Here is a 26,725-nt window from a genome sequence, read left to right as displayed (position 1 = left end):
GACTCCACGGCTGCTAATGCTGGGGAAATATTCTGAAAGACCTTTGTCATCAATGAGATTGACACAGCTTGAAAAGTGCTTGAAACAGTGGTGCTGTATTTGAATCTAACAGCAACATGTATCATATAAGTTACACCCAAAATAAGTGATTCGCCCTCCTAATGATTGACAGTTGCTATATGTGAGAGATTTGCTGATGGTGGTGAGACATGGATTCTCGGGTGTTAAGTTTCTGCCTTGTAGTACCCATTATTATCTAGGGCTGCCTACATGTGTGTTTGCCAATGCTTATGGGGGCTTATTACATTAAAATTAGAATGACCAGCATTGGAATGCCCGGTATCTGTGACTTCCACTTCCATTGCATTAAGGCTGATTAAAAATAAGGTAAAAGAGGCTTACCTGTTGCTAGCAACAGCTAAGATTAGCAGAAGTACTTTACCTTTGGAGTCTGTGAAAAACTTTTGAGAAATGTTTGCTGGAGTTATAAAAGAGTGTCTAAAGTTTTTTTTTTTGCCTTGCACCAGCATGGAGCTAGACCTGCCTCTTGATAGCTGAAGGACACGGGAGAACACTTATGGATACTTTTGCTCCCATCCACACTAAGGTTCTGAGCATCAGGTGTGGGAGTCCCAATGGGTATTCCCTTGCTTGCAATTTTAATGAAGGAGGAAGGGAAGCACAGGATGGAGAAAAAAAGAGATTGGAGCAGCATTTGAGGAGGAGGTACCTATAAGAATTTGCAGACCATACAGATCTTTGAAAGATCTCAGTGAGGAGCTCCACATGAGAGATAAGGAACTGTGGCAGTTACTGCATGTAGAGATGTGGTCATGATCTTCTGTCTGGACAGTTCTGCCTGTGGCTGCGAAAGTAACAACTGCACTGTTTTTTTAAAAAAAGCTCACTTCAAAGCAGCCACAAGGGGCATGGTGCATTATCACATGGCCTGTAACCATCGGGTAACTGGACAAAATGGGGAGTTCCTCCAGTTTGATATGACATCAAGGCAGCAGCATGATGGGATCATCCCATTTTATTGCATTGATGGTTTCCCAAAGTGCTTGGTGCAATAGATGATTCCCAGATACCATTGCAAACACCTACTCTTAACCCCATCATCTTTCGTATGAGGCAGAAGTTCCACTCACTGGAATTCCAGCTTGTGTGTGATCAGATGTAAATAATCCTTCATCTTAATGCCATATTTGCTGAAAGTGACTTGATATAGCCATCTCCAGGAATTCTGTCCTGTCTGTGCGATTTCATGTCTTGATTATTGTAGTATTTGAGTGATCTGGGTTTGATTGTATTAGTCTGTCCACTTATCTGCATTCACTGTGTTTGATTGCTTAAGCTTAAGAGTTAAAACTGAAACCAGAAGGTTCTACAGCAAAAGAAAACATACTGCTCTGAGGAGACGTTGTACTGAGATCGTGTAAGAGCTAATATATTTTAAAGTGCTGTAAATAAACCAGTTGGTGATTTAATACAAATGTGATATCTGCATTGCTCTGAGATAAATCAGATATACATACTATAATCCAGCAACCCGACGTAAACATAACAATTATCGGGAGACATCATCAACACTCACTGCTTTAAAAAACTGCAAAAATAAAATCAAGTTAAGTAAACAAGAGAGGAGGTTTTAAAATTTAATTACTAAAGATAATTGCAGCAAAAGTAAAACACTGTGGATACTGAAATCTGCCATAATATCAGAAAATGGTAGTAATGGTCTGGCAGCAGCTGTGGAGCGAGAAAGATAGTTAATGTTTAAGGTTGATGGAACTCTCATCGAGCTGAAATGTTAACTCTGTTTTTCTCTTTGCAGACATTTGTTGACTGTTTCCAGAGTTAATTGCAACCTTGATTTTCAAAATGGCGAGACTCATAACAACTACAGCACGTGGCTTAAGCGTAGCAGTGTTTAACACAAAAATTGACCCTTATCGCACAACATTGAAAGAACAGCTGGAGTGTAAATGCTGAGCTACCTTTTCTGCTTTTCTTCAGGTATTTGAGGTCAGTAGTTCAGAACCTGATGTTACTGCAGCAATTCCAGAAGATCAACACTGATCATTCCCCCAAACAGGAGTGTCTCAACTTCTGGATGGACATCATCGTGGAAGCGACTAAGACCAGTACCAATGGACTACGTTTTCCAGTATGAGGTTTTTTTTTGTCTTTCTCAAATTTTCTCCCCTCCTGCCCTGAGGATAGGGATTCTATCTGAGATATGGTACAATCAATGTTAGCAGTCCTTGCATCCGTCTCCCACATCCCTATTAGTGGTGTGTAAACCGAGACAGTGAGTATTGGTGCTGTGATCAACTCTTGGGAGACTGACTCACTTGTCATCTGACATCCACATGTGTGAAGTTTCCCGAAGCAGACATTGAATAGCAATTAGGAAATAGCATCCTTATATTCTCTCCTCAGCTTGAGGACACTAAAATCAATTTGAGTGACTCACCATTGTCCCAGAGTTTCCTTAACACACCCCAACCTCCCCACCACCCCAACCCCTCCAATTTTTAATTTTATTTTTGTTTTGCTATTGCAAATTTTACCACTTTCTTTAGGTCTCTTCACGTTTTGCATCAGGCCCTCAGGCAGGTGATAGCGGGCTGAGCTGCTTTAACAGCTGTGCTTAATGGCATTTCACAACTGTTTGGAGACGCGTGATCATTCCTGTTTTCCATTCCTATGGGGACTGTGCTCTCCTCAATCTGTGTGAACTGAGATCAGATACTCACTGAGTGCAACTTTGACATCGGACAATAGTGAGGTTCAATGGAAATGAAAATGAAATGTAAAACGAACAGCTGATCCAATCTTCTTCTTCTTTGGCCTCCTTGTCTCGGGAGACAATGGGTAAGCGCCTGAAGGTGGTCAGTGGTTTGTGGAGTAGGGCCTGGAGTGGCTATAAAGGCCAATATTAGAGTGACAGACTCTTCCACAGGTGCTGCAGAAAAAATTGGTTTTCGGGGCTGTTACACAGTTGGCTCTCCCCTTGCGCTGCTGTCTTTTTTCCTGCCAACTGCTAAGTCTCTTCGACTCGCCACACTTTAGCCCCGTCTTTATGGCTGCCCGCCAGCTCTGGCGATCGCTGGCAACTGACTCCCATGACTTGTGATCAATGTCACAGGACTTCATGTCGCGTTTGCAGACGTCTTTAAAGCGGAGACATGGACGGCCGGTAGGTCTATAACAGTCAGAATGGCCCTCAATTTGTGCTGCTCTTTATCCCCACTTTTAAAATTACCTTTCCAGTTCTCGTCAGGAATGCCCACCACCTTCCTTCTGCAAAATGTACCTTCTCCTCAACCAGGAAGGCAGTTAGCCAACTTGCTGCTGAACTTCTGCTCATGCCCCATGATCAGAAGCAAGGAAATGAACAGTTTCCCTGCAAGGTGGCTCATCCTCCATTTCCCTACTCTCTGAGGAGCCACCTTGAATCCAGTTAGACAGTGACCTCCCTGGGTAAATTTGTGAAAAGTAAAGGGCAGCACATTTAATATCAGATTTAGAGAAGATCCGAATGGACACTGCTTCTCTCAGCACCTAAATGTTTTATTAAGATTTCATTGACTTTCAGAATGATGTCCTCTAAATTCTGTAATTCCATAGATCATAAGAAGGCAGAAATGAGAAAAAGCTATTCAGGCATTTAGCTCATGCCATCATTTTTTTAAAAAATTGCATTCATTTAGTGCCTTTCATGACCTCAGGGTGTTCCAAAGCACTTTACAGCTAATTCAGTATGTTTAAAGAGTAGTCACTGTTGTAATGTGGAGAACATGCTGTCAAACGAGGCTTGGTGAGTTGCTCCAGTGCATCTTGTAAATGGTACACATTGCTGCGTCAGGGGCTGGAGGGAGTGAATGTTTAAGGTGGTGGATAAGGTACCGATCAAGCGAGCTGCTTTGTATTGGATGGCGTTGAGCTTATTGAGTGTTGTTGGAGCTGCACTTATCCAGACTAGTGGACAGTATTCCATCACACTCCTGACTTGTGCCTTGTAGATGGTGGACAGGCTTTGAGGAGTCAGGAGGAGGGTTACTCACCACAGAAATCCCAGCCTCTGACCTGCTCTTGCAGTAACAGTATTTATGTGGCTGGTCCAGTCCAGTTTCTGGTCACTGGTACCCCCCAGGATGTTGATAGTGGGGGATTCAGCGATGGTAACACCATTGAATGTCAAAGGGAGATGATTAGATTCTCTCTTGTTGGAGGTAGTTATTTCCTGGCACTTGTGTGGTGCCAAGCCTGAACGTATCCAGGTTTTGCTGCATGTGGGCACAGACTGCTTTAGTATCTGAGGAGTTGAGAATGTACTGAAACTGTGCAATCATCAGTGAACATTCTCACTTCTGACCTTATGTTGAAGGGACAGTCATTGACGAAGCAGCTGAAAATGGTTGGGCCTAGGACACTACTCTAAGAAACTCCTGCAGCAATGTTCTGGGGCTGAGATGATTGACTTCCAACAACCACAACCATTTTCAGGACATACCTGGGCAATTTATCATAGTGTCGGGTAGATGCCATTGTTGTAGCTGTACTGGAACAGCTTGGCTAGGGGCACAGATAGTTCAGGAGCTCAAGTCTTCAGTACTACAGCTAGGACATTGTCAAGGCCCATAGCCTTTGCTGTATCCAGAGTCTTCAGCCATTTCTTGTTATCAAGTGGAGTGAATCAAATTGTCTGAAGGCTTGCGTCTATGAAGTTGGGGATCTCAGGAGGAGGCTGAAATGGATCTTTCACTCAGCACTTCTGGCTAAAAATAGTTGCAAATGCTTCAGCCTTTTCTTTTACACCTTCATGCTAGGCTCCCCCATCATGGAGGATGGGGATGTTTTTGGAGCCTCCTCCTTGGTTAGCTGTTTAATTATCCACCACCATTCATGACTAGATGTGGCAGGACTGCAGAGCTTTGATCTGATCTGCTGGTTATGGGATTGCTTAGCCCTGTCTATTGCATGCTGCTTCTGCATTGCATGCTGCTTCTGCTGTTTGGCATGCAGGTAGTCCAAGGTTGTAGCTTCACCAGTGGGCACCTCATTTTTAGCTATGCCTGGTGCTGCTCATGGCATGCTCTCCTTTACTCCTCATTGAACTATGGTTGATCCCTTGGCTTGATGGTAATGGTATAGCGAACGATATGCCAGGCCATGAGGTCACATATTGTAGTTGAATACAATTCTGCTGCTGCTGATGGCCCACAACACCTCACAGATGCCCAATTTTGAGTTGCTAGATCTGTTCTAAGTCTATCCCATTTCTTTCTTTTCTTTTTTTTTCTTTCTTTTGGGCCTCCTTATCTCGAGAGACAATGGATACGCGCCTGGAGGTGGTCAGTGGTTTGTGAAGCAGCGTCTGGAGTGGCTATAAAGGCCAATTCTGGAGTGACAGGCTCTTCCACAGGTGCTGCAGAGAAATTTGTTTGTTGGGGCTGTTGCACAGTTGGCTCTCCCCTTGCGCCTCTGTCTTTTTTCCTGCCAACTACTAAGTCTCTTCGACTCGCCACAATTTAGCCCTGTCTTTATGGCTGCCCGCCAGCTCTGGCGAATGCTGGCAACTGACTCCCACGACTTGTGATCAATGTCACACGATTTCATGTCGCGTTTGCAGACGTCTTTATAACGGAGACATGGACGGCCGGTGGGTCTGATACCAGTGGCGAGCTCGCTGTACAATGTGTCTTTGGGGATCCTGCCATCTTCCATGCGGCTCACATGGCCAAGCCATCTCAAGCGCCGCTGACTCAGTAGTGTGTATAAGCTGGGGGTGTTGGCCGCTTCAAGGACTTCTGTGTTGGAGATATAGTCCTGCCACCTGATGCCAAGTATTCTCCGAAGGCAGCGAAGATGGAATGAATTGAGACGTCGCTCTTGGCTGGCATACGTTGTCCAGGCCTCGCTGCCGTAGAGCAAGGTACTGAGGACACAGGCCTGATACACTCGGACTTTTGTGTTCCGTGTCAGTGCGCCATTTTCCCATACTCTCTTGGCCAGTCTGGACATAGCAGTGGAAGCCTTACCCATGCGCTTGTTGATTTCTGCATCTAGAGACAGGTTACTGGTGATAGTTGAGCCCAGGTAGGTGAACTCTTGAACCACTTCCAGAGCGTGGTCGCCAATATTGATGGATGGAGCATTTCTGACATCCTGCCCCATGATGTTCGTTTTCTTGAGGCTGATGGTTAGGCCAAATTCATTGCAGGCAGACGCAAACCTGTCGATGAGACTCTGCAGGCATTCTTCAGTGTGAGATGTTAAAGCAGCATCGTCAGCAAAGAGGAGTTCTCTGATGAGGACTTTCCGTACTTTGGACTTCGCTCTTAGACGGGCAAGGTTGAACAACCTGCCACCTGATCTTGTGTGGAGGAAAATTCCTTCTTCAGAGGATTTGAACGCATGTGAAAGCAGCAGGGAGAAGAAAATCCCAAAAAGTGTGGGTGCGAGAACACAGCCCTGTTTCACACCACTCAGGATAGGAAAGGGCTCTGATGAGGAGCCACCATGTTGAATTGTGCCTTTCATATAGTCATGGAATGAGGTGATGATACTTCGTAGCTTTGGTGGACATCCGATCTTTTCTAGTAGTCTGAAGAGACCACGTCTGCTGACGAGATCAAAGGCTTTGGTGAGATCAATGAAAGCAATGTAGAGGGGCATCTGTTGTTCACGGCATTTCTCCTGTATCTGACGAAGGGAGAACAGCATGTCAATAGTCGATCTCTCTGCACGAAAGCCACACTGTGCCTCAGGGTAGACGCGCTCGGCCAGCTTCTGGAGCCTGTTCAGAGCGACTCGAGCAAAGACTTTCCCCACTATGCTGAGCAGGGAGATTCCACGGTAGTTGTTGCAGTCACCGCGGTCACCTTTGTTTTTATAGAGGGTGATGATGTTGGCATCGCGCATGTCCTGGGGTACTGCTCCCTCGTCCCAGCACAGGCATAGCAGTTCATGTAGTGCTGAGAGTATAGCAGGCTTGGCACTCTTGATTATTTCAGGGGTAATGCTGTCCTTCCCAGGGGCTTTTCCGCTGGCTAGGGAATCAATGGCATCACTGAGTTCCGATTTGGTTGGCTGTATGTCCAGCTCATCCATGACTGGTAGAGGCTGGGCTGCATTGAGGGCAGTCTCAGTGACAACATTCTCCCTGGAGTACAGTTCTAGGTAGTGCTCAACCCAGCGGTCCATCTGTTTGCGTTGGTCAGTGATTATGTCCCCCGATTTAGATTTGAGGGGGGTGATCTTCTTGATGGTTGGCCCAAGAGCTCTCTTCATGCCATCATACATTCCTCTGATGTTTCCGGTGTCTGAGGCCAGCTGAATATGACTGCATAGGTGTTGCCAGTAGTCGTTTGCGCAACGCCTAGCTGTTCTTTGTGCAGTACTTCTGGCTGCTTTAAGTGCTGCGGATGTTAAATCGCTGGGGGCTTTCTTGTAGTTCAAAAGTGCAATGCGCTTAGCGGCTATGACAGGTTCCAGCTCTTCATTATGAGATTGAAACCAGTCTGCATTTCTCTTCGCACTTTTGCCGTAGGTGGTCAAAGCTGACTCATAGATGGCGTCTCTGATGTGGGCCCACTTGGTCTCAGCATCCCCTGTGGGAGTGTTTTGAAGGGCTGTTACAAGTGAATTTAGAAATTTTTGTAACAGCTGTGGGTGAGAAATTCTGCTCGTGTTGATGCGCGGGTGGCCCTTCTGCTTGGAATGATGCAACTTCTTTGGTCTGAGTCTAACCTTGCTGCACACCAGGGAGTGGTCGGTGTCGCAGTCCGCACTGTGGAAGCTGCGTGTGATTTGAACACTGTTTAAGGCGGCTCGCCTTGTGACAATGAGGTCTAGCTGGTGCCAACGACGTGATCTTGGGTGCCTCCATGAAACCTGGTGACAGGGTTTAGTGTGAAAGAACGAGTTGGTGATGCAGAGGTTATGATAGGTACACAACTCAAGCAGTCTCTGCCCGTTCTCATTCATCCTTCCAACGCCATAGCGCCCAAGGCAGGAGGGCCATGAGTCATGGTCGGCCCCAACCCTGGCATTAAAGTCCCCCAGCAGGAATAGGTGTTCGGTGTTGGGGATGCTGCTAATGATGTTATGGAGTTGTTCATAGAACTGGTCTTTAGCTTCAGGTGCGGAGCAGAGTGTTGGAGCATAGATGCTGAGTAGGTGTACTGGACCAGAGGTGGTGAGCAGTCGGATGGACAGTATGCGTTCCGAGCCATTTGAGGGAGGCTCTATCATGCTGAGCAAGGAGTTTCTGATGGCGAAGCCCACTCCATGCTGTCTTGGTTCTTCAGGATCCCTGCCCTGCCAGAAGAAGGTGTAGTCTTGCTCTGCTAGAGAGCCACTCGCGGGGAGGCGAGTCTCCTGAAGTGCTGCAATGTCCACATTGAATCTACTGAGCTCGTTGTTAATGATGGCGGTCTTCCGAGAATCGTTGATTTGTGTAAGGTCTTCCGACAGGCCAGGACACATAGTTCTGACGTTCCAGCTTGCAAAGTGAAGGGCTGGTACCTTCTTTCCTTTTTTCATGTTGTTTGGTGCGGTGTATCAGTCCACCTTTCGGGCAATGACCCTGAGCTCCAAGCACCCATTGAAGCAGGCAGACTGTGGCGGGACAGAACCTTATTGACCGGGGGCTGCCCGGTTTGAGGCGGGCGGTAGCTGTCCAGTGAGGTGCAATGACCTCTCCCACCGACAAAGGCAACCCGTGGCGCCCAGTTTCTACGCCAATTTATCTGGACTTATAACCCGTAACTGCTGCCTTCCGTGTTGTGTCAGTCGCTGTGAGGCAACTATGGAGTGACCTCTCCATGGCGCATGCCTGGGCAAATTTATGGAGGTTGAGAGTTGCCCAGTCGTCAAAACCCCCCTCTCGGCCTTTCTGGTGGGGTCCAAAGGAGTGCAGGACACGACATTTGGCACCAGTATGGCTGCAGGAACTGCCGGAAACATGCCAAAGGTGACACATGACCGCCTACGGGGTTCCGCTCCGGATTTTCTGTTAGGGTTTACTCCCTTAGCCTTGGTCTCTCCCGAGACGCCCACAAGGCAGTGGGGTTGTTGGGGCCCCTACACAGGTGTAGGATGGTGCCGGTGGGAGGAGGGGATGCAAGGGGGAGGGGTAGAGGGAGGGGGTGGGTGCAGGGGAAGAGGGTGCGAGGGGGGGGCGGGCTGGGACGGGGTTGTGAGGGGGTGAGCTGAGAGGGTGGAGCAGGGTAGGGGGGGTGGAAGGGGGGTAAAGGGGGGGGGGGGAGGGGGGGTGGAATCTGGTGCAGGTAATAAGCCATTTCCTCAGTGCCCACCAACGACGTCCGGAAAGCTCATCCACGTCCTTCGGGAGGTGAAGCATCATTTGGCAGACTTAGAGGTGATTACATTTGCTAAGGGTTTTTTTTTTGCAGTGGTTTAAATAAAGGCATGCAGCATTGCCGACAGTGCGCTGCAGATGCTCTCCGAGCCATCTCCCGCGGGCGCTTTGAAGTTGCGGCCGGGGGGGCCGTTCGTGGATGTTTTGGGTGTTCGGGGCACCTTTTCACAGGACTTCTCTCGGGTCCCGCAGCTCCTTCTTCACCTCAATGGACTTACCGCATGCCGTGGCTGCAGACACTCTGGACTGTGAAGACAGCAGGATCGGAGATTAAAGTATCGGCAGCTGTTCTCGTCAGTTTCATCCGGATCAATTTCATTGAGAAAACAAAGAGCAGGTGTGGCTGGGGGAGGGCAGTGGGCCCAGGTAACATACACTAAACTAACTGTTAACTTTTAGATAGGGCTAAAATGAACTGATTTAAAGAGCCAGGGGAATTTAAACAGTTTAAGAGGGCAGATTGGGGGAGAAAACGTTAGGGATGGGAGCAGATGGCCATGGATAGAGTTGAACAGCAAGGGAGCTTCCTAGGGAGCTTCCCATTTAGCATGGTGATAATGCCACACAACAGATTGGAGGATGTCCTCGGTGTGAAGGTGGGACTTCATCTCCACAAGGACTGTGTGGTGGTCACTCCGACCAATACTGCCATGGACAGATGCATCTGTGACAGGTAGATTGATGAGGATGAGATCAAGTAGATTTTTTCCCTCGTGTTGGTTCCCTCATCACCTGCAGCAGGCCCAGTCTGGCAGAAACCCAGCTAGCTCAGTCCATAGTGGTGCTCCTGAGCCACTCTTGGAGTTGTTGGAAAAAATTTTAAACTCCAAAATCAGGTGAGTTCGGGTCAGGTGGAAAGTTAAAACATTGAAAGTTTCAAATCTGAATCTAACCCATCTTAAGTGCGCTCACTTCTGGTTTTAACGGAGGTGGAACAAAGGACCAGCAACCAATCCACTTTCAGGATAAAGGTTGGTCATTGAAACCTTTTAAGGAGGGTGTGTGCCTTAATTTTCTATTTGTAACTACAGTTGTCCATGTTTCCCAGGTGGCATTTGGGGAAATCCGCAATTCTGGGTTTCCTGATTGTAATGCCTCCCTCTCCCCCATCCTAATCCCCGCCACAGCAAATATCTGGATCATTGTGTTGTATCACAGGCAATGCCATGATTATTTGGGCTATAGTTTCTTCTGCTTTATTGCCTGATTTTGGGTGGTGCCAGGGCAGGAGTGGAAGGAATTCAGCCATGGATTGATAAAGTTTTGAACCTGCATTACATTTTTTAAGACTTCAGCCAATACTGCTAGCCATGCTCTGATGTAACAAGGGGTTGCCCCCTTCCTTTACAAAAATCCTGCCAGGATTATTAGGATTAATATGAAAAGTTTTTACAATTATGTTAAAAGTAGTCAAGGGTAATTTGGGTCCTTTAAAAACAGATGGAGGTAATATTGAAAATGAAAATAAGGAAATGGCAGACTTGTTAAAGAATTACAGGTTAATTAATAATGAATCAAGGACTGGGAATCATTAAAGTTTGCATCAACAAGAAAACAGTTTTATCAAAAGTAATGGCACTAAACATAGAAACATAAAAAAATAGGAGCAGGAGTAGGCCATTCGGCCCTTCGAGCCTGCTCCGCCATTCAATACGATCATGGCTGATCATCCAAACTCTGTAACCTGTTCCCACTTTCTGCCCGTATCCCTTGATCCCAATAGCACTAAGAACTATATCTAACTCTTTCTTGAATATATTTAATGATTTGGCCTTAACTGCTTTCCGTGGTAGAGAATTCCACAGATACACCACTCTTTGGGTGAAGAAATCTCTCCTCGTCTCAGTCTTAAATGGCTTACCCGTTATCCTTAGACTATGACCCCTGATCCTGGATTCCCCTGCCATCAGGAACATCCTTCCTGCATCCAGTCTGTCCAGTCCTGTTAGAATTCTGTAGGTTTCTACTATTTCTAGGGCCACGTCCTTAAGTACTCAGGGATGTAGATTATCAGGCCCTGGGGATGTATCGGCCTTTGTTCCCATCAATTTCCCTGACATCATTTCCCTACTAATACTGATTTCATACAGTTCCTCCTTCTCACTAGACTCGATGTTCCCCAACATTTCTGGGAGGTAATTTGTGTCCTCCTTTGTGAAGACAGAACCAAAGTATGTATTTAATTGTTCTGCCATTTCTTTGTTCTCCATTATAAATTCTGCCGTTTCGGACTGTAAGGGACCCACATTTGTCTTCACTAATCTGTTTCTCTTCATATATCTATAGAAGCTTTTACAGTCAGTTTTTGTTCTCTGCAAGTTTACTCTCATACTCTATTTTCCCCATCTTAAGCAATCCCTTCGTCCTCCTTTGCTGAATTCTAAACTGCTCCCAATCTTCAGGCTTGCTGCTTGTTCTGGCCATTTTATATTTCTCCTCCTTAGATCTAATATTATCCCTAATTTCTTTTGTAAGCCACGGTTGAGCCACCCTTTCTGTTTTATTTTTGCGCCAGATAGGAATGAACAATTGTTGTAATTCATCCGTGCGCTCTTTAAATGCTAGCCATTGCCTATCCACTATCAACCCTTTAGGTAACGTTCCCCAATAGCTAACTCGTGCCTTGTAGTTTCCTTTATTTAGCTTCAGGACCCTAGTCTCGGAATCAACTCTCTCACTCTCCATCTTAATGAAGTATTCTATCATGTTATGGCCGCTCTCCCCCAAGGGACCCCGCACAACAAGATTGTTAACTAATCCTTTCTCATTACACAATACCCAGTCTAAGATGGCCTGTTCTCTAGTTGGCTCCTCAACATATTGGTCCAAAAAACCATCACGTACGCACTCCAGGAATTCCTCCTCCATAGTATTATTGCTAATTTGGTTTACTCAATCTATATGTAGATTAAAGTCACCCATAATTACAGTTGAGCCCTTATTGCATGCGTCTCTAATTTCCTGTTTAATGCCATCCTCTACATCACCACTGCTGTTTGGGGGTCTATATACAACACCTCCCTTGGTGTTTCTTAGCTCCACCCATACAGATTCCACATCAGGATTCTCTGAACGAATATCCTTCCTCGCTGTTGTATTGATTTCCTCTTTTACTAACATCGCTACTCCACCTCCCTTCCCTTTTTGCCTGTCCTTTCTAAATATTGAATACCCTCGGATGTTCAGTTCCCATCCTTGGTCACCCTGCAGCCATGTCTCAGTAATCGCAACTATATCATATCCATTTACATCCATTTGCATGGTTAATATGCCTACCTTATTGTGAATACTCCGTGTATTGAGACACAATGCTGACAAAACACTGACAAATCCCCAGAACTTGATGGTTTCTACTCCAGGGTTTTAAAGAAAGTAGGTGCAGAAATTGAAGATGCTTTAGCCATAACCTTCTAAAACTCTCTCGATTCAGGAATTCTCTATTTAGATTGGAAAATTGCAATAAATCATAGCCAGATTATTCAGGAGAGAAGTTTGGAAATACTCCTTCATGCAAAGGGTGGTAGAAATTTGGAACTCTCTCCCACAAAAAGCAGTCAATGCTAGCTCAATTAGCAATTTTCAATCTGAGATTGATAGATTTTTGTTAGACAAGGCTATAAAAGGATATGGAGCCAATACAGGTGGAAGGAGTTAAGATACAAATCAGCCATAATCTCATTGAATGGTGGAACAGGCTCGGGGGGCTGAATGGCCCACTCCTGTTCCTATGTTCCCTCCACTGGAGATGGGGAGCCCAGTAAATAGCTTTCTAAATAGCCCCATAACCCATGTTCCACAATGAATGTACCCTGATCCCTAAAAGTGGGCCTGGGTCAGCGTGGCTAGCAGTGATTGGGCGGAAGTCCTGCTTTTCTCTTTGTGGGAGAAAAAGGTATTGCACAAAGACTGTCTAGGGATGCATACTGGGAAGACCTGCATAATTACAGTAGAGGAAAATCCAGGCCAACCAGTTTAGTTGTGCACTAGTTTGATTCTGAGCTTAGCAAACCAAAGGACAAACTAATGCACAACTAAACTGGTTGGCCTGGATTTTCCTGTACTGTAATGATGGCAACTGGTCACCAGGTCTTCCCTGTATGTATCCTTAGACAGTCTTTGTGCAATACCTTTGTGTCCCACAAAAGGAAAAGAATTCTTTCAAGAATACTCTCAGCTAAACAACATTCATTTAAGTTCACAATATTTGGTATGACCGGGACACCCATAAAAGGATATAAAACAGAAATATTATTGTCAAGGCCTACATCTATCAAATAGGACTAAAGCTATATTCAGAAGCATGACTAAAAACACTTAACTTTTGAGTTGTGTACAGTGCTTTTAACATTAAAATCTCACGTTCGTATTTAAGAATTGAGGAATAAATTCCAGACTATATATACATACACATATATATATAAAGCCTCCCAGCATTACTTAGCAGTATATTAAATGACAACTACATAGGGCTGGATTTTAAAGACCCTCCAACGCCAGGAATGGTGGCGGGTGGGCAATAAAGATCAGAATGGAGGAGACCCGCCACTGACCCCGACGCCAACAGGCCCTGTAACCATCTCGGAGTCGGCAGCGAAGCCTCGTGGAAGCCACCCCGCCGCCCGGTGACGGGACCCGCATTAAAATATGTAACTGGCTACTTACCTGTAATGAATATGCAAGCCGCAGCAATTCTACCAGCAGATTGGTGTCTTAATTCCGGCAGCCAGCAATGCCATGCCTTCGAATCCCCATTCAGGAAAATGAGGCGTGACTCCTGTGGGGATGGAGGAGGAACCAATTTTCTCTGTTCGGGAGGGGCGATTGAGGTTAAAACACTTCGGACAGGTCGGGGGGGGGGTGAAGGTAAAGGACAAAGGGTCTGAACTTTGGGGGGCCGGGGGAAGGTCACATTTTAACGGTAGGTATTCTGGGGGGGAAAGGGTAGGGACGATGTGTAATGCCATTGTGGGATGGGGGTGGGAGACCTTATTTTATTCATTTTAAAAAGATTACAAGCCACTGTCTCTTTCAAATTTAAATGCTGATTGAGGACTGTAAGTCCTTTAAAAATGGCGCTGGCACATTGGCGCCAAACGCCATTGCCAGCGACAGTTCGCCCGCTGCCTCCACGTCATTGTGGGGGCAGGCACCGCGACCATGCTAATCAGCCGGGCTTTTGCAATCACAGCAGCTCCGCCTATTTCAGCGTCGGGCTCTTAAAATGCAGCCCGTACTGACAGTGCCACGAATTATGATTAGTACAAAAATACTATATCCACTCCTAATTACACAAATACCATGACTGCTGTTATTATGGAGAATAATAGTTGCATTGGAGTGAACTGTAAGCTGTAACAATCTCAGGATTTAGATGACAATCATAAAACATTCAACCATTCCCCTTGATGTCATATATGAACCAATAGATAGACTCACTGCCACACTTCAACTCAATGGTTATGCTAATTGAATAAACCAAAAAGCTTTAAAATATTTTATTGCAATCACTCTTGGATATGTTGTTTAAACTTTTTTTTCAGCACTTACATTATTATTGTCACGATAACCACATCACACATTTTGTTCATCTGGGAGCAAAAAATGTATTTGATGAAAGCAATAATTTGAAATATATATTTGTGTTGAAATTATGCTGTGCGTTACTAGTAATTAATGGCTTAATGTTGGGGGGGATTGTGTGCGATTCTGCTGGATGGTTTTAGATTAATACGTTCGTTAAAATAGCAAAGAATTTCATATGAATGTCCTCAATATCGATATTGCACTATGCAAGTGTACCCAATGATGTGGAAGCATTGAACAGCCATCACTGCTTTGTTTACAGTTACAGGGTAACAGATCCCTCTGTTCTGTTTTAGGTTTTGATTCTAGAGCCAACCTATGTCTACCAGCCATCCTACATATCAATAAATAGTGAGACAGATGAGAAAATAGTCTCTATATGGCATGTCTCGTCAGAGGAAGTGGTAAGATTGGGAGATATCAGACCTATCATCTCAGTTACAATGTATTTTGGATTCGTGTTTGCTGATTGTTCGACTCGTGTCCCTTTTTAAGACGAAGGAATGCAATTGTTATTTGTTTGCTTTCTTTATATATTGTGTTTAAACAGTGTGTGCTCGGAATTAGTTTGCTGGCTCAGTGGCTAATTGTATTCCATGTTGTGACCCTTAGGTACTGAAGAGGTATTGGGAACTACTCGCCATAATGAACCAGTGTCTTGAGGAGAGGGGACAGAGATTTGAGAAAAGAAGCAAACATTAAGGGGGTGAATTTCCTCACCATTTTCGGCATAGTTCTGGCACATAATCATGGCAAATATTTTTTTGTAGCGGGAAACTGGAGCAGAAGCCATTTCCACTGGTTTTCTGCCACTGACTTGCTCGCCCTCTCAGAATTCCCCTGAACTTCATGGATCTCCCTGCAATCTTCCTGCCACATCCCATGAGACCTCATTTAAATATATGATAATGAGGGCATTTGGTACTGAAGCTCTGAGTTTTGTTATCTTACATTCACAGTGCACTCAGGCTAGCTTAGGCTGAGACAGCTTTTGCCAGTATCAACCAAGACAGATGGAAGTGAGGAGCGTCTGAGCCTCAAGAGCCTGGAGGGTTTCACTGGAGAATTCTGCAGCTGGGAAACACTTGTTTCAAAAATAATACAAAAGCAAACTACTGTGGATGCTGGAAATCTGAAATAAAAACAGAAAATGCTGGAAATAGTCAGCAGGTCTGGCAGCATCTGTGGTGACAGAAACAGAGTTAATGCTTCAGGTCGACGCCCTTTTAGAACTGGGAAAAGTTAGAGATTTTTTTTTATTCATTCATGGGATGTGGGCGACGCTGGGCAGGCCAGCATTTATTGCCCATCCCTAATTGCCCTTGAGAAGGTGGTGATGAGCTGCCTTCTTGAACCGCTGCAGTCCATTTGGGGTAGGTACACCCACAGTGCTGTTAGGAAGGGAGTTCCAGGATTTTGACCCAGCGACAGTGAAGGAATGGTGATATAGTTCCAAGTCAGGATGGTGTGTGACTTGGAGGGGAACTTGCAGGTGGTGGTGTTCCCGTGTATTTGCTGCCCTTGTCCTTCGAGTTGGTAGAGGTCGCGGGTTTGGAAGGTGCTGTCTAAGGAGCCTCAGTGCATTGCTGCAGTGCATCTTATAGATGGTACACACTGCTGCCACTGTGCATCGGTGGTGGAGGGAGTGAATGTTTGTAGATGGGATGCCAATCAAGCAGGCTGCTTTGTCCTGGATGGTGTCGAGCTTCTTGAGTGTTGTTGGAGCTGCGGCCTTCCAGGCAAGTGGAGAGTATTCCATCACACTCCTGACTTGTGCCTTGGAGATGGTGGACAGGCTTTGGGGAGTCAGGAGGTGAGTTACTCTCCTCAGGATTCCTAGCCTCTGACCTGCTCTTGTAGCCACGGTATTTATAAGGCTACTCCAGTTCAGTTTCTGGTCAATGCTAGCCCCTAGGATATTGATTGTGGGGGTTTCAGCAATGGTAATGCCATTGAATGTCAACGGGAGATGGTTAGATTCTCTTTTGTTGGAGATGGTCATTGCCTGGCACTTGTGTGGCGCAAATGTTACTTGCCACTTATCAGCCCAAGCCTGGATATTGTCCAAGTTTTGCTGCATTTCTACATGGACTGCTTCAGTATCTGATGAGTCACGAATGGTGCTGAACATTGTGCAATCATCAGCGAACATCCCCACTTCTGACCTTATAATTGAAGGAAGGTCATTGATGAAGCAGCTGAAGATGATTGGGCCCAGGACACTACCCTGAGGAATTCCTGCGGTGATGTCCTGGAGCTCAGATGATTGACCTCCAACAACCACAATCATCTTCCTTTGCGCTAGGTATGACTCCAGCCAGCAGAGGGTTTTCCCCCTAAATCCCATTGACCTCAGTTTTGCTCGGGCTCCTTGATGCCATACTCGATCAGATGCTGCCTTGAGGCACTCTCGCCTCACCTCTTGAGCTCAACTGTAATAGGTTTTATGCAAGTGAAAAGGGGGAAGGTGGGAAGAAGGACAAATGGGAAGATCTGTGATAGGATGGAGGGCAGGAGAGGTTAAATGATAAAAGGGTTGGTGGTGCAAGGCCAAAGGGAGTGGTAATTGGACAAGTAAAGAAACAAAACAGGTCCCGAAGAGGAGGTGTGAATGGCAGAATCCTGAACAATTGCTGTCCGAATTCAAAATAAAAGCGAAAACAAGACAGTAAAACATTGTTTCAGCAATGTTTTTCCCGTTCTGCTGACCTAGACCTGGACCTGTTTCTCACTGCTTCTGACAGCGTCAGACCACTCAAAGATTTTGAACACATCCTACATCCAATCAGGCCTTGCAAGGCATGATATTCCATATAACATACAGGCAGTACGGGTCATATGAGGACTTTTGCGAGGAGATGTGCATAAGAAGATTGATCTTTGGCATAGAGCACCTCTGTCACTTACAGTATGAGGGCCTGCAGCCACACTCACCTGCCTGTACTGCTCTCTGTGGCAATGATGGAAATTTTTTAGAACAGCATTGCTTCAGATCCTCATAGGGATCTGCACAATATTGACCTTTCTGCACTATGGCCATGCATTGGTCAGGTGACTGACACACTCTATAAGAGGGCTGGGCAGTTCATCAACTCCAGCATCACAGCAAGAGATAGGGCCATTCAGCTTTACAAGGTTGCTGGCTTTTTCAGTGTCCAAGATGCAATCAGTGGTGTCTATATTACTTTGCGCGCTTTGACAGAAAATCCACCTCATGTCAACAGATACCTTCAGAGTAAAAAAGTCAAACACCTGTTCCCATCCATAACTCCACTAAGAGTTATGCAAATAGCAACAGAGGATTGCTTGAATAAGGCACATGCAATGACCATCAGAGTCTTAAAGACCATTTTTGTTGCCTAGACAGGTTGGGAAGGGCTCTGCAATATGCTCCAGGGGTGTGTCAAACATAGTTGTAATCTGCCTTACAATAAGGTTGTAGTTCCAGTTTAGGTTGTTGTTATATATTCAGATATAATCAGAGCTTTGTCCTTTTTTTTTTGTTCTGAGGAAATCAGTTCCGGACATTTATGCTCCTGCACAGAACTAAACATCCAAACTCAAGCTGACTCACTTCAATGTTTAAAATAATGAAAGGATTAGATTTGGTCCAGGTGGATAGGCTATTTGATTAGGGAGGATCAGGTGACGTGAGTATCGGTTCCATCAGTGTAGAACTAGAATTGATCTTCTTTTGGCAGAGGGTAAGTGACCCATAGGGCAAATTATTGGTTTGTACAGTGAGTGTGGATTTGCTGCAAGCATTCAAAAGGGAGATGAAGGCATTCCTGAGTCTGCTGACAAAACCACATTTAAAAAGTGGGGTGTATTGGGGGAGAATGTGCCTCCCACTCACCATGTTATTTTGGAACTTATTTGATCACCTTTAAGAGTCATTGATGAATTTCTGAAAGTATGTAACATATTTGGGCTGAATTTTTTTTTGGCCACCCTCAGGACACTGCTTGAGGTGGATCAATGAGGGGTCATGCATTTAGAGGAGATGAATGCGTGGGTCCTAGATACATAGATACACTGGAGAATGTTCAGGAATTTTAGGCATGGCTCTCCATTTGTCAAAGGCCAATGGACCAGCTGGCCATTTCCCATTGTTTTTGTGTGTTCACTGTGTTCATCGGTACCTGACTTGAAGGTATGTTTCACCATAACATGAGCCACTTCACACTACTACACTAGACTCGCTCTAGGCTGCAGTGATGCCCATTGTAAGCTAATAAGCTTTATTTTTTGACAGTGCTGTAGTTGTTAATCTAGAAAAAAACCTAGCAAAAAAAGACCGAGGAATTAAATGTCAAACAAATTAAGATACTTGATTTTCTCAGCCCAAAAATCAGAATTCCCAGAAATTCAAACACGAATTTTTCAGTTCATTAATTGCTGTTCACATAAGAAGCACGTTGGGGTTAGCATCAGTGACAATGCCATACGCACATGCAATCATATTGGAACCCGTATGGATTTCTACAGAAGATGCATATGATTTATATAGCTATTGCTCATACCAGAGGTGCCAAGTGACAAATAAATACTCCACTGTGTTCAACATCACTTCTTACTTTCCAATCTTGGTGTCTCTACTATACTGGATACACACCGTAGCCAGGTTACTGCAAGCACACATTGGAATTAACAGTCAGACTTACAGAAGCCAATCAGATGAGAGTAAGCAAATAGTCAGCATTAAGCTCTGTATTTAGCTCTGTATTTAGAGAAGATGAATTGATGGGTTATTGATACATTATACTGGAGAACATTCACGAATTTAGATATGGCTCTTCCATTTGTTATGGATTTTTAACTATTAAAACTCTTGGCCATTAAGACACTTCATATTTAGCGATGTTAGAACAGTGGGACATTTTCATTAATATTGCATTTATTGTTATTGCTTCATTGTTCTGTGTAACTTATGTACATATTTTTACCTTTCTAACAGAAGGGGATTCATGAATGGAATTTTACATCCTCATCCATTAAAGGAATAAGGTGAGTGTGCACAATAATACCTGTATTGCATAAAGCAAAAATCAGGAGTATAACCTTGCTCTAAAAGGTGAATGTCTGCGTATGCATTTCCTATCCCACTCCACTGGCACAGAAAATCTCAGGCTACATGCTTAAATTGGTACACAGGCATTGTGGTTGAACTGCCAATGCGATCGAGTGGTTGGTTGAGCCCGATGCCATGTTTGTCCCAAGTTTGTCTGTAAGTGTTTTTGTTGTTAGAATTTAAAGGGGAATTTAGCTCAGTTTAAAAGTCAATAAAATGTAACTGCTTCCCCACAAACACAACTCTAAATTGATATTTTCTGAGTCATGTGCTGATGTACTGTGAAAAAATTCACCCAGTAATGCTACATCTGGATGAGCAGCAAATAGGGGTTGTTTCTGCTACATTGTCTGAACAAGATTTGGGCGTTCATCTGCTTGAAGAATGTACTTTTAAACAAAATTGATATCCCCTTCAATTTTTCAGCTTCTTTTTGACCTCCAAGAGATCCTCCCCTCCAGTGCTCACAGACATTGTGCAAGTCCAAGTTAGTTTACTGATCCAACGTCACATCGGCACATGGTGGTGACATAGTCGTCTTTTGCAAAACTACCAGGGATTATATTTCATGAGTTGACAGTTTTCCAGATAGAGCTTTTCAATTTGTTGCCTGCTTTCCCACTCAACTCTAGATCACAGTTGCTACAGTGCTATCTCCTGTCACCTTACTAGTTCTCGGATATTCTCAGACCTGTACTCTTGTTCCCCTAATTTTTGTCACTTAGTCTTTACCAGTAGTAGCTACATATATGTGCTCCAGAAGGCTGGCTGTAAGTATGTGAAAATGACGTCAAGAAAACACAATATGCCAAATGAGGGATTTTTAATTCATCGGTTGGAAACTTACATTAAACTTTTAATGTCTGGGGTTAAAATCCAGCAGCTAACATAAAAGAAAAACTGGCAGCCAAGATGGCCACCGCAATTTGCATCTGAAACACCTTTACACATTCCAAAGACCCAACTGCAGACAGAGGTCTGAGCAGCATGGACCCAGAACAATGATTTGCTCTAAGTGATTGAATTACCTAAAATTTCTTCATTAGCATGGCATTCAAGGCAATCCTAACACCTTGACTTTGAAAGAGCAAACCCCCTTCAAATGTAAATATTGGCATCCTGGGGCCTGGAGAGCCAATTCTGAATCTTGAATATCATTAGAAGGTTCCAGTAAATACACTGAGGCTGTCATGTGACCATCTGTCCATCTCTGTGAAAGCTAAAACAAAGACAAACAGGCAGTAACTCAGACTGTGCAGCAGGAGAAAGGCCATGTGTCTCCCCCTCTCCCTCTCTCTCCAGATAACACAAGTTTGAACTCTGGCTGCAACTGTGGACCCTCCAAACCTACAGATTAATACAGACAGAGACCAGGGGTAGTCTGCCTCCAAGAAAGCCTTGAGCCAAACTGGCCTGCCACAAAGTGCACTTTGACCAGCAAAAGACTTCAAGAATACAACTTCAGCTGGAAGACCACTTAATCATCCAACTTCACAGACTGTGTATTTAATTTCCATTTATTCTGGACTCTAATCCAACCACAAAATCTACTTTTCCCTCTGTAATCTATTTGTGTCTGTGTGTCGCATGTGAATGTGTGTGTGAATGTGTGTGTGAATGTGTAACATAAATTTACTTTTTTTTCTAGATCGGTTTTAGATTGTTAAGTATAATAAACTCACCTCTTTCTTGTTTATACTCAAGAAAGGTCTCTCGTGATCACGTTAAAGGTAAAAGTTAAAACACTCACTGAGGTGGTCAGCACAATCACTGTTTATAAAAGGAATAAACCCTGTGCGGTCAAACCCTGTGCGGACCTCCTCCTCACCTGGCCATAACAATAATCTGATTGGAATGGTTTAAGGTTACATATCCAATAGACTGAATGAAAACGTATAGAAGGCTGATTTTACCACCCCGCCCCCCCCCCCCCCAGCCAGTGGGGACTTTGCAGGTGGATGGGATAAAATGGTGAGGGATTGTTCCTATCCCCCACTGTTTTCATTTGCCTGTATTCAGGCACCAGAAGACCAACTGCTCTAGAGTAATGGGGTCCTAATTGAAATAGCAGTATTGCATTCTGATGATGTCATTGGGATTGCACCCAGCTTTATTTAAATACCTCACCCAAAAGAAGGCATCGCCAGCACTGCAGCACTCTCTCACTACTGGGCTCGAGTATCAGGCTAGATTATGTGCTCAAGTCTCTCGAGTGGGACATGACCCCACCAGCTTCTGACTCTGAGGCAAGAGTGCTACCAACTGACTCATGGCTCACACCTCTAAACGATCTTTAATTTTTTATGGTTTCTCGTGAATTAAGAGGAGTAGAGGTGCTCCTAATAGCCCCAAAAGGATACCTGGGGCTCCCTAGAATCATAGAATGGTAACAGCACAGAAGGCCTTTAGAGTCCATGCCATCTCTCGAAAAAAAACAATTCGGCTAGATAAATACCCAACAGGGGGCTTTTTTGACTTGGGGAAGATGTTTACAGCAACAGGTCAAGATTTGTTGGGATCAGGAGGCTTGAATCCTGAGATGTTTTTGGTTTCGCTTTGGATAGGCAGTTGGCGGATGGACAGAGTTTTGAAAAGGAGTTAAAGAATCAACCTGCCAAGGACAAACCCCAACTCAGCCTGTTCCGCTCTTTGAAAAAGCCTGCCAGTTTTTCCATCTCTTTAAGAAGCCTACAGAAGCAAGTATAAGAAACATACTGAAACCCCTGTTGCTGCATTTCTCCTAGAAAAGTAGCCCAAACTGATCTTTGATGTCACCTGAAAAGAACTGTTCTAGGAAGATCCCAGTGACAGCCGTCTACACGTATTTGGGACGCCAAACCAGAAAAAAGGACATATGACATCTTTCCATATCTTTTCCTGTTTCTTCAAGAATTAGCAAGTGTTGGGCCAAAGTATTCTTTTTCGCCTTTTTTTGTAATAGGGCTCTAAAAAGAAAATTTATTTATTTTTGGTTAACGTGTGTGTGTATGTGTCTAATGTAATAAGTGAACTTTCATATTTCAGTCTGTGTGTTAATGCTTTTCTTCTTTACTGGTTAAGACTTGTTTTCTAATAAACTGATAATTTTGTTGTTTTTGTTTATTAAAGAAACCTAGTTGGTGTGTTTTATTTTTGGGATAAAATTAGAGTCTATGATTGACCGCATCGGCAACTGGGGAAAAAATTTAAATATATGTTGTGACCTGTGGAGAAGTGAAACTAGAAAAACAGTGCATTCCTCCCACCTTGGTCATAACATATATTTGGGGGCTCTTTGCGGCGTAACCCAACGCCAATGACGTACAATTGTAAATGGGGTAATAATAATTGAAAAAGGAAAAAACAGGTTTCTTGTGCAATAAAGTCTTCACTGCCAGAATATCTTTGTTGGTTGCTATGACCTTTCTGGGGAAGGGGGATGTATCCCTGAGTGATTTGAGAAACAAAACCAAGGTTAGACTAAAGGAATTGGCTGAAAAATTGGGGGTAGAGTTAAAACAAGGAGCTAGGAAAGCAGACATAATTGAAGTAATAGAAAACCATTTACAATTGGAACAAGAAGAAGGGAACCCAGATGGTAGTACAGTTGAATTAGCTAAAATTCAGTTACAGATAAGTCAACTTGAACTTGACAAAGACAAAGAAAAAGAAATAGAATTGGAAAAACTTAAGCTTGAACAGGATAGAGAATTGGCAATGAGAAGAACTTAAACTTGACAGAGAGGAAAGGGCAAATGAAAGAGAAGGATGGGAATTTGAATTTAAAAAGATGGAAATAAGACTCCAGTGAAAGTTCTGGCGAGAAAAGATCTAACTCCAGCCCAGGACCCAGTGGAGAGCTGTTTAAATTTGTACAAGTCTCCCAAAGTTTGAGGAAGGGACGTCGAGGCATTTTTCATTTCTTTTGAAAAGATAGCCAGACAGATGAAGTGGCTGAAGGAAAGCTGGACACTGCTTATGCAAAGCAGGTTGATGGGAAGAGCTCATGAACTTTATGCCATGCTTTCTGAGGAGGCTTCTGCAGATTATGAAATGGCAGAAAAGGCTATTCTCTCTGCATATGAGTTGGTCCCTGAAGCCTACCGGCAGAAATTTCTGAACCTCCGGAGATTGTCAGGAAAGACTTATATAGAATTTGAGAGGGTAAAGCAAATTAATTTTGATTGTTAGATATGGACATTAAAGCTAGAGGCCCTGTATGAGAACCTTGGGGAAGTAATTCTCCTGGAAGAATTTAAAAATTCACTCCCTCCGTTAGTAAGAACCCATGTAGAGAACCAGAAAGTTTCAACGGCCAGATAGGAGTGGAAATTGCTGATGACTACGAACTTGTTTACAAGCCCAATTCCTTTGTCCGTCACCCCCACAAACCCGAGAAGGATAGAAGGTGGGAGGGTGAAAGGATGGTGAGTAGCCGGGGACAAGAAGGTACAGCTGTGAATGCCCCGAGATCTCCTCCTCAGGCCAGAAAGGAAGATACTGAGGGTGAGGTTCGCAAGCCTAAGTGTTACCATTGTAACAAGGCGGGACACCTTCATGCGGAATGCTGGAAATTGCAGGCTAAACCCATCAGCTTAATGGTATGTCTCTCTTGGCTATCAGGCCCTCCAATTTGTTTCATAGTAAGAAAGTAAGACTTGCATTTACATTGCGTCTTTCACAACCTCAGGACATCCCAAAATGCTTTACAGACAATGAAGTACTTAAAAGTGTAGTCGTTGTTGTAATGTAGGATTGTACAATGTCAGATTGTGCATTGAAATCACAGCTCTCCCTCATGCACCTCAGTTTGAATGTCACTAACTTTAGTGATACACAATATGAATCTTAATGGGTATTTCTCTCCCTGTTCATTCCAGCATATCCAAATGTGATGAGCGCTGCTGCTTTTTGTACTTCCATGACAACTCTGATGATTTTCAGATCTACTTCTCCACAGAGACACAGTGCAGCAGGTGAGGTGACCCGTCACTGCCTGGAATTGTTGTGAGAAAGAGTTCTGTTTTAGCTGTACCCTTTCCACCTTGTCATAGTCGTGTGATTGATTATTAAAGACCTATTACTGCTTCAATGGGGAGTGATGCATGAGACGGCGGGTAATTTAGACCTTGGGCAATAATGTAAAATGGCCAAATCAGATCAGTTTCCTGTTATACATCTCTCCCCATTTTCATATGGAAATAAATATGGGGAGAGATGTATAACAGGCAGCTGCTGTCTAATCACCCATTTTACACTATTATATCCAAAGTCGGAATTACCCCCCTTCTACTTGTATTACTGCCAGAGAAAGTTTTCTCCTAATTAAGTGTAATATATGTACTTTCTGCATTATGGAGCTGGTTTCTACTCGCGTTGCATCTGAGATGTCTATGTATTGATCACAACATCATTGTTAACTTTGCAAGGCAACTTACCAATGGATAATAACCCTTTAAGTTACAACAATCCCCCATCTTTACTTCGCCTGCAAATGCGTCCTCAAAGTGAGTTGGGATACACTTTCCAGCTCTCCTTTCCCACCATGGTGAGTTCGCAATCTAAGCCATGCCATTCTAGGGAGAAACCTTGGAGAGACAAGGCATTCTGCTCCTCCCAGCTACCAGGAGAGGAATGAGAAAAACTTTCCTCACCATTTCTTTGGTAATCTCCTTTCAGCCGCTGTAAAACTGGAAAATCAAGTTGGACCATGCACGGCACATGGCTGGATTAGGGGCGAAACTTACCAGTTTCTGCTCCATTGTCTTGAAATTGTTTAGGGGCTTAATGCTGACAGTGACGCTGGCATTGCACCAAATGGTGCCTTCCATTGTTGACCACATCAGCATACATGGGATCCGGGGGGGCATCTAATTAGCTTGGGCCTGACAGTCACCCACGTCATGATAGATTCATGGCACCAATCCACATAAGGCACAGCTCTGCGGAGGGAGGGATCCCCTCACCCCCATTACCCCCTCATTTCCATTCAAAGAAAGGATTCCCTGAACTCTTTGTTCCATTTACAAATGGAGCTGATCATAAAGAAAAAGTGAAATAGATTTTCTTCAGGGGCCTAGGCTCCTTTCCTGGCATGGTTCCCCTTCCCAGACTCCATCCTCCCGAGAAACAACGGAACAGTAGATCATTCAGCCTCTTGAGCCTTTTCCACTATTCAGTTAGATCATGGCTGATCTTTACCTCAACTCCATCAATCTGCCTTGGTTCCATATCCCTCATCTAACAAAAATCTATCAATCTCAGTACTTAAATTTTCAATTGATCTAGCCACAACTTTTGGGGGCGAGTGTTCTAGATTTCCACTACCCTTTCTGTGAAGAAGTACTTTCTGATATCACCACTAAATGGCCCTTGAGTTGGACACCCTCAATGCAGTAAATAGTTTCTCTCTATCTACCCTATCAACTCCTTTAATTATCAGGAGGGCATATCTGTGCCATTCAGGAGGCTGGATAGGGAGTACCCCTTATAGACTCTGTTACCTCTGCTGCAGGATGTTTGGGGCCTTGGTCCCTTTTCATAGAATCATAGAATGGCTACACTACAGAAGGAGGCCATTCATCCTTCGTGTCCATACTGGCTCTCTGCAAGAGCTACTCAGTGAGTTCCACTCCCTGATCTTTCACCCTAGCCTTGTAATTTTTTTCTCTTTAGATAATTATCCAATTCCCTTTTCA

At 44.3% G+C, this 26,725-nt stretch overlaps 1 protein-coding gene across 1 annotated transcript in view; it reads left to right on the top strand.

The window, feature by feature from the left end:
• Positions 1-26,725, top strand: part of map3k15 (mitogen-activated protein kinase kinase kinase 15) — a 197,411-nt gene that overhangs the window by 76,957 nt on the left and 93,729 nt on the right. The window contains exons 9-12 of the mRNA XM_068039951.1: positions 2,020-2,170; positions 15,274-15,381; positions 19,935-19,984; positions 24,908-25,003. Of these exons, the coding sequence (XP_067896052.1) occupies positions 2,020-2,170; positions 15,274-15,381; positions 19,935-19,984; positions 24,908-25,003 (405 nt within the window). The remainder of the gene's footprint in view (positions 1-2,019; positions 2,171-15,273; positions 15,382-19,934; positions 19,985-24,907; positions 25,004-26,725) is intronic.

This window comes from Heterodontus francisci, chromosome 10 (assembly GCF_036365525.1).
Source record: "Heterodontus francisci isolate sHetFra1 chromosome 10, sHetFra1.hap1, whole genome shotgun sequence".
NCBI lineage: Eukaryota > Metazoa > Chordata > Chondrichthyes > Heterodontiformes > Heterodontidae > Heterodontus > Heterodontus francisci.
This window is presented reverse-complemented; position numbering and strand designations above follow the sequence as displayed.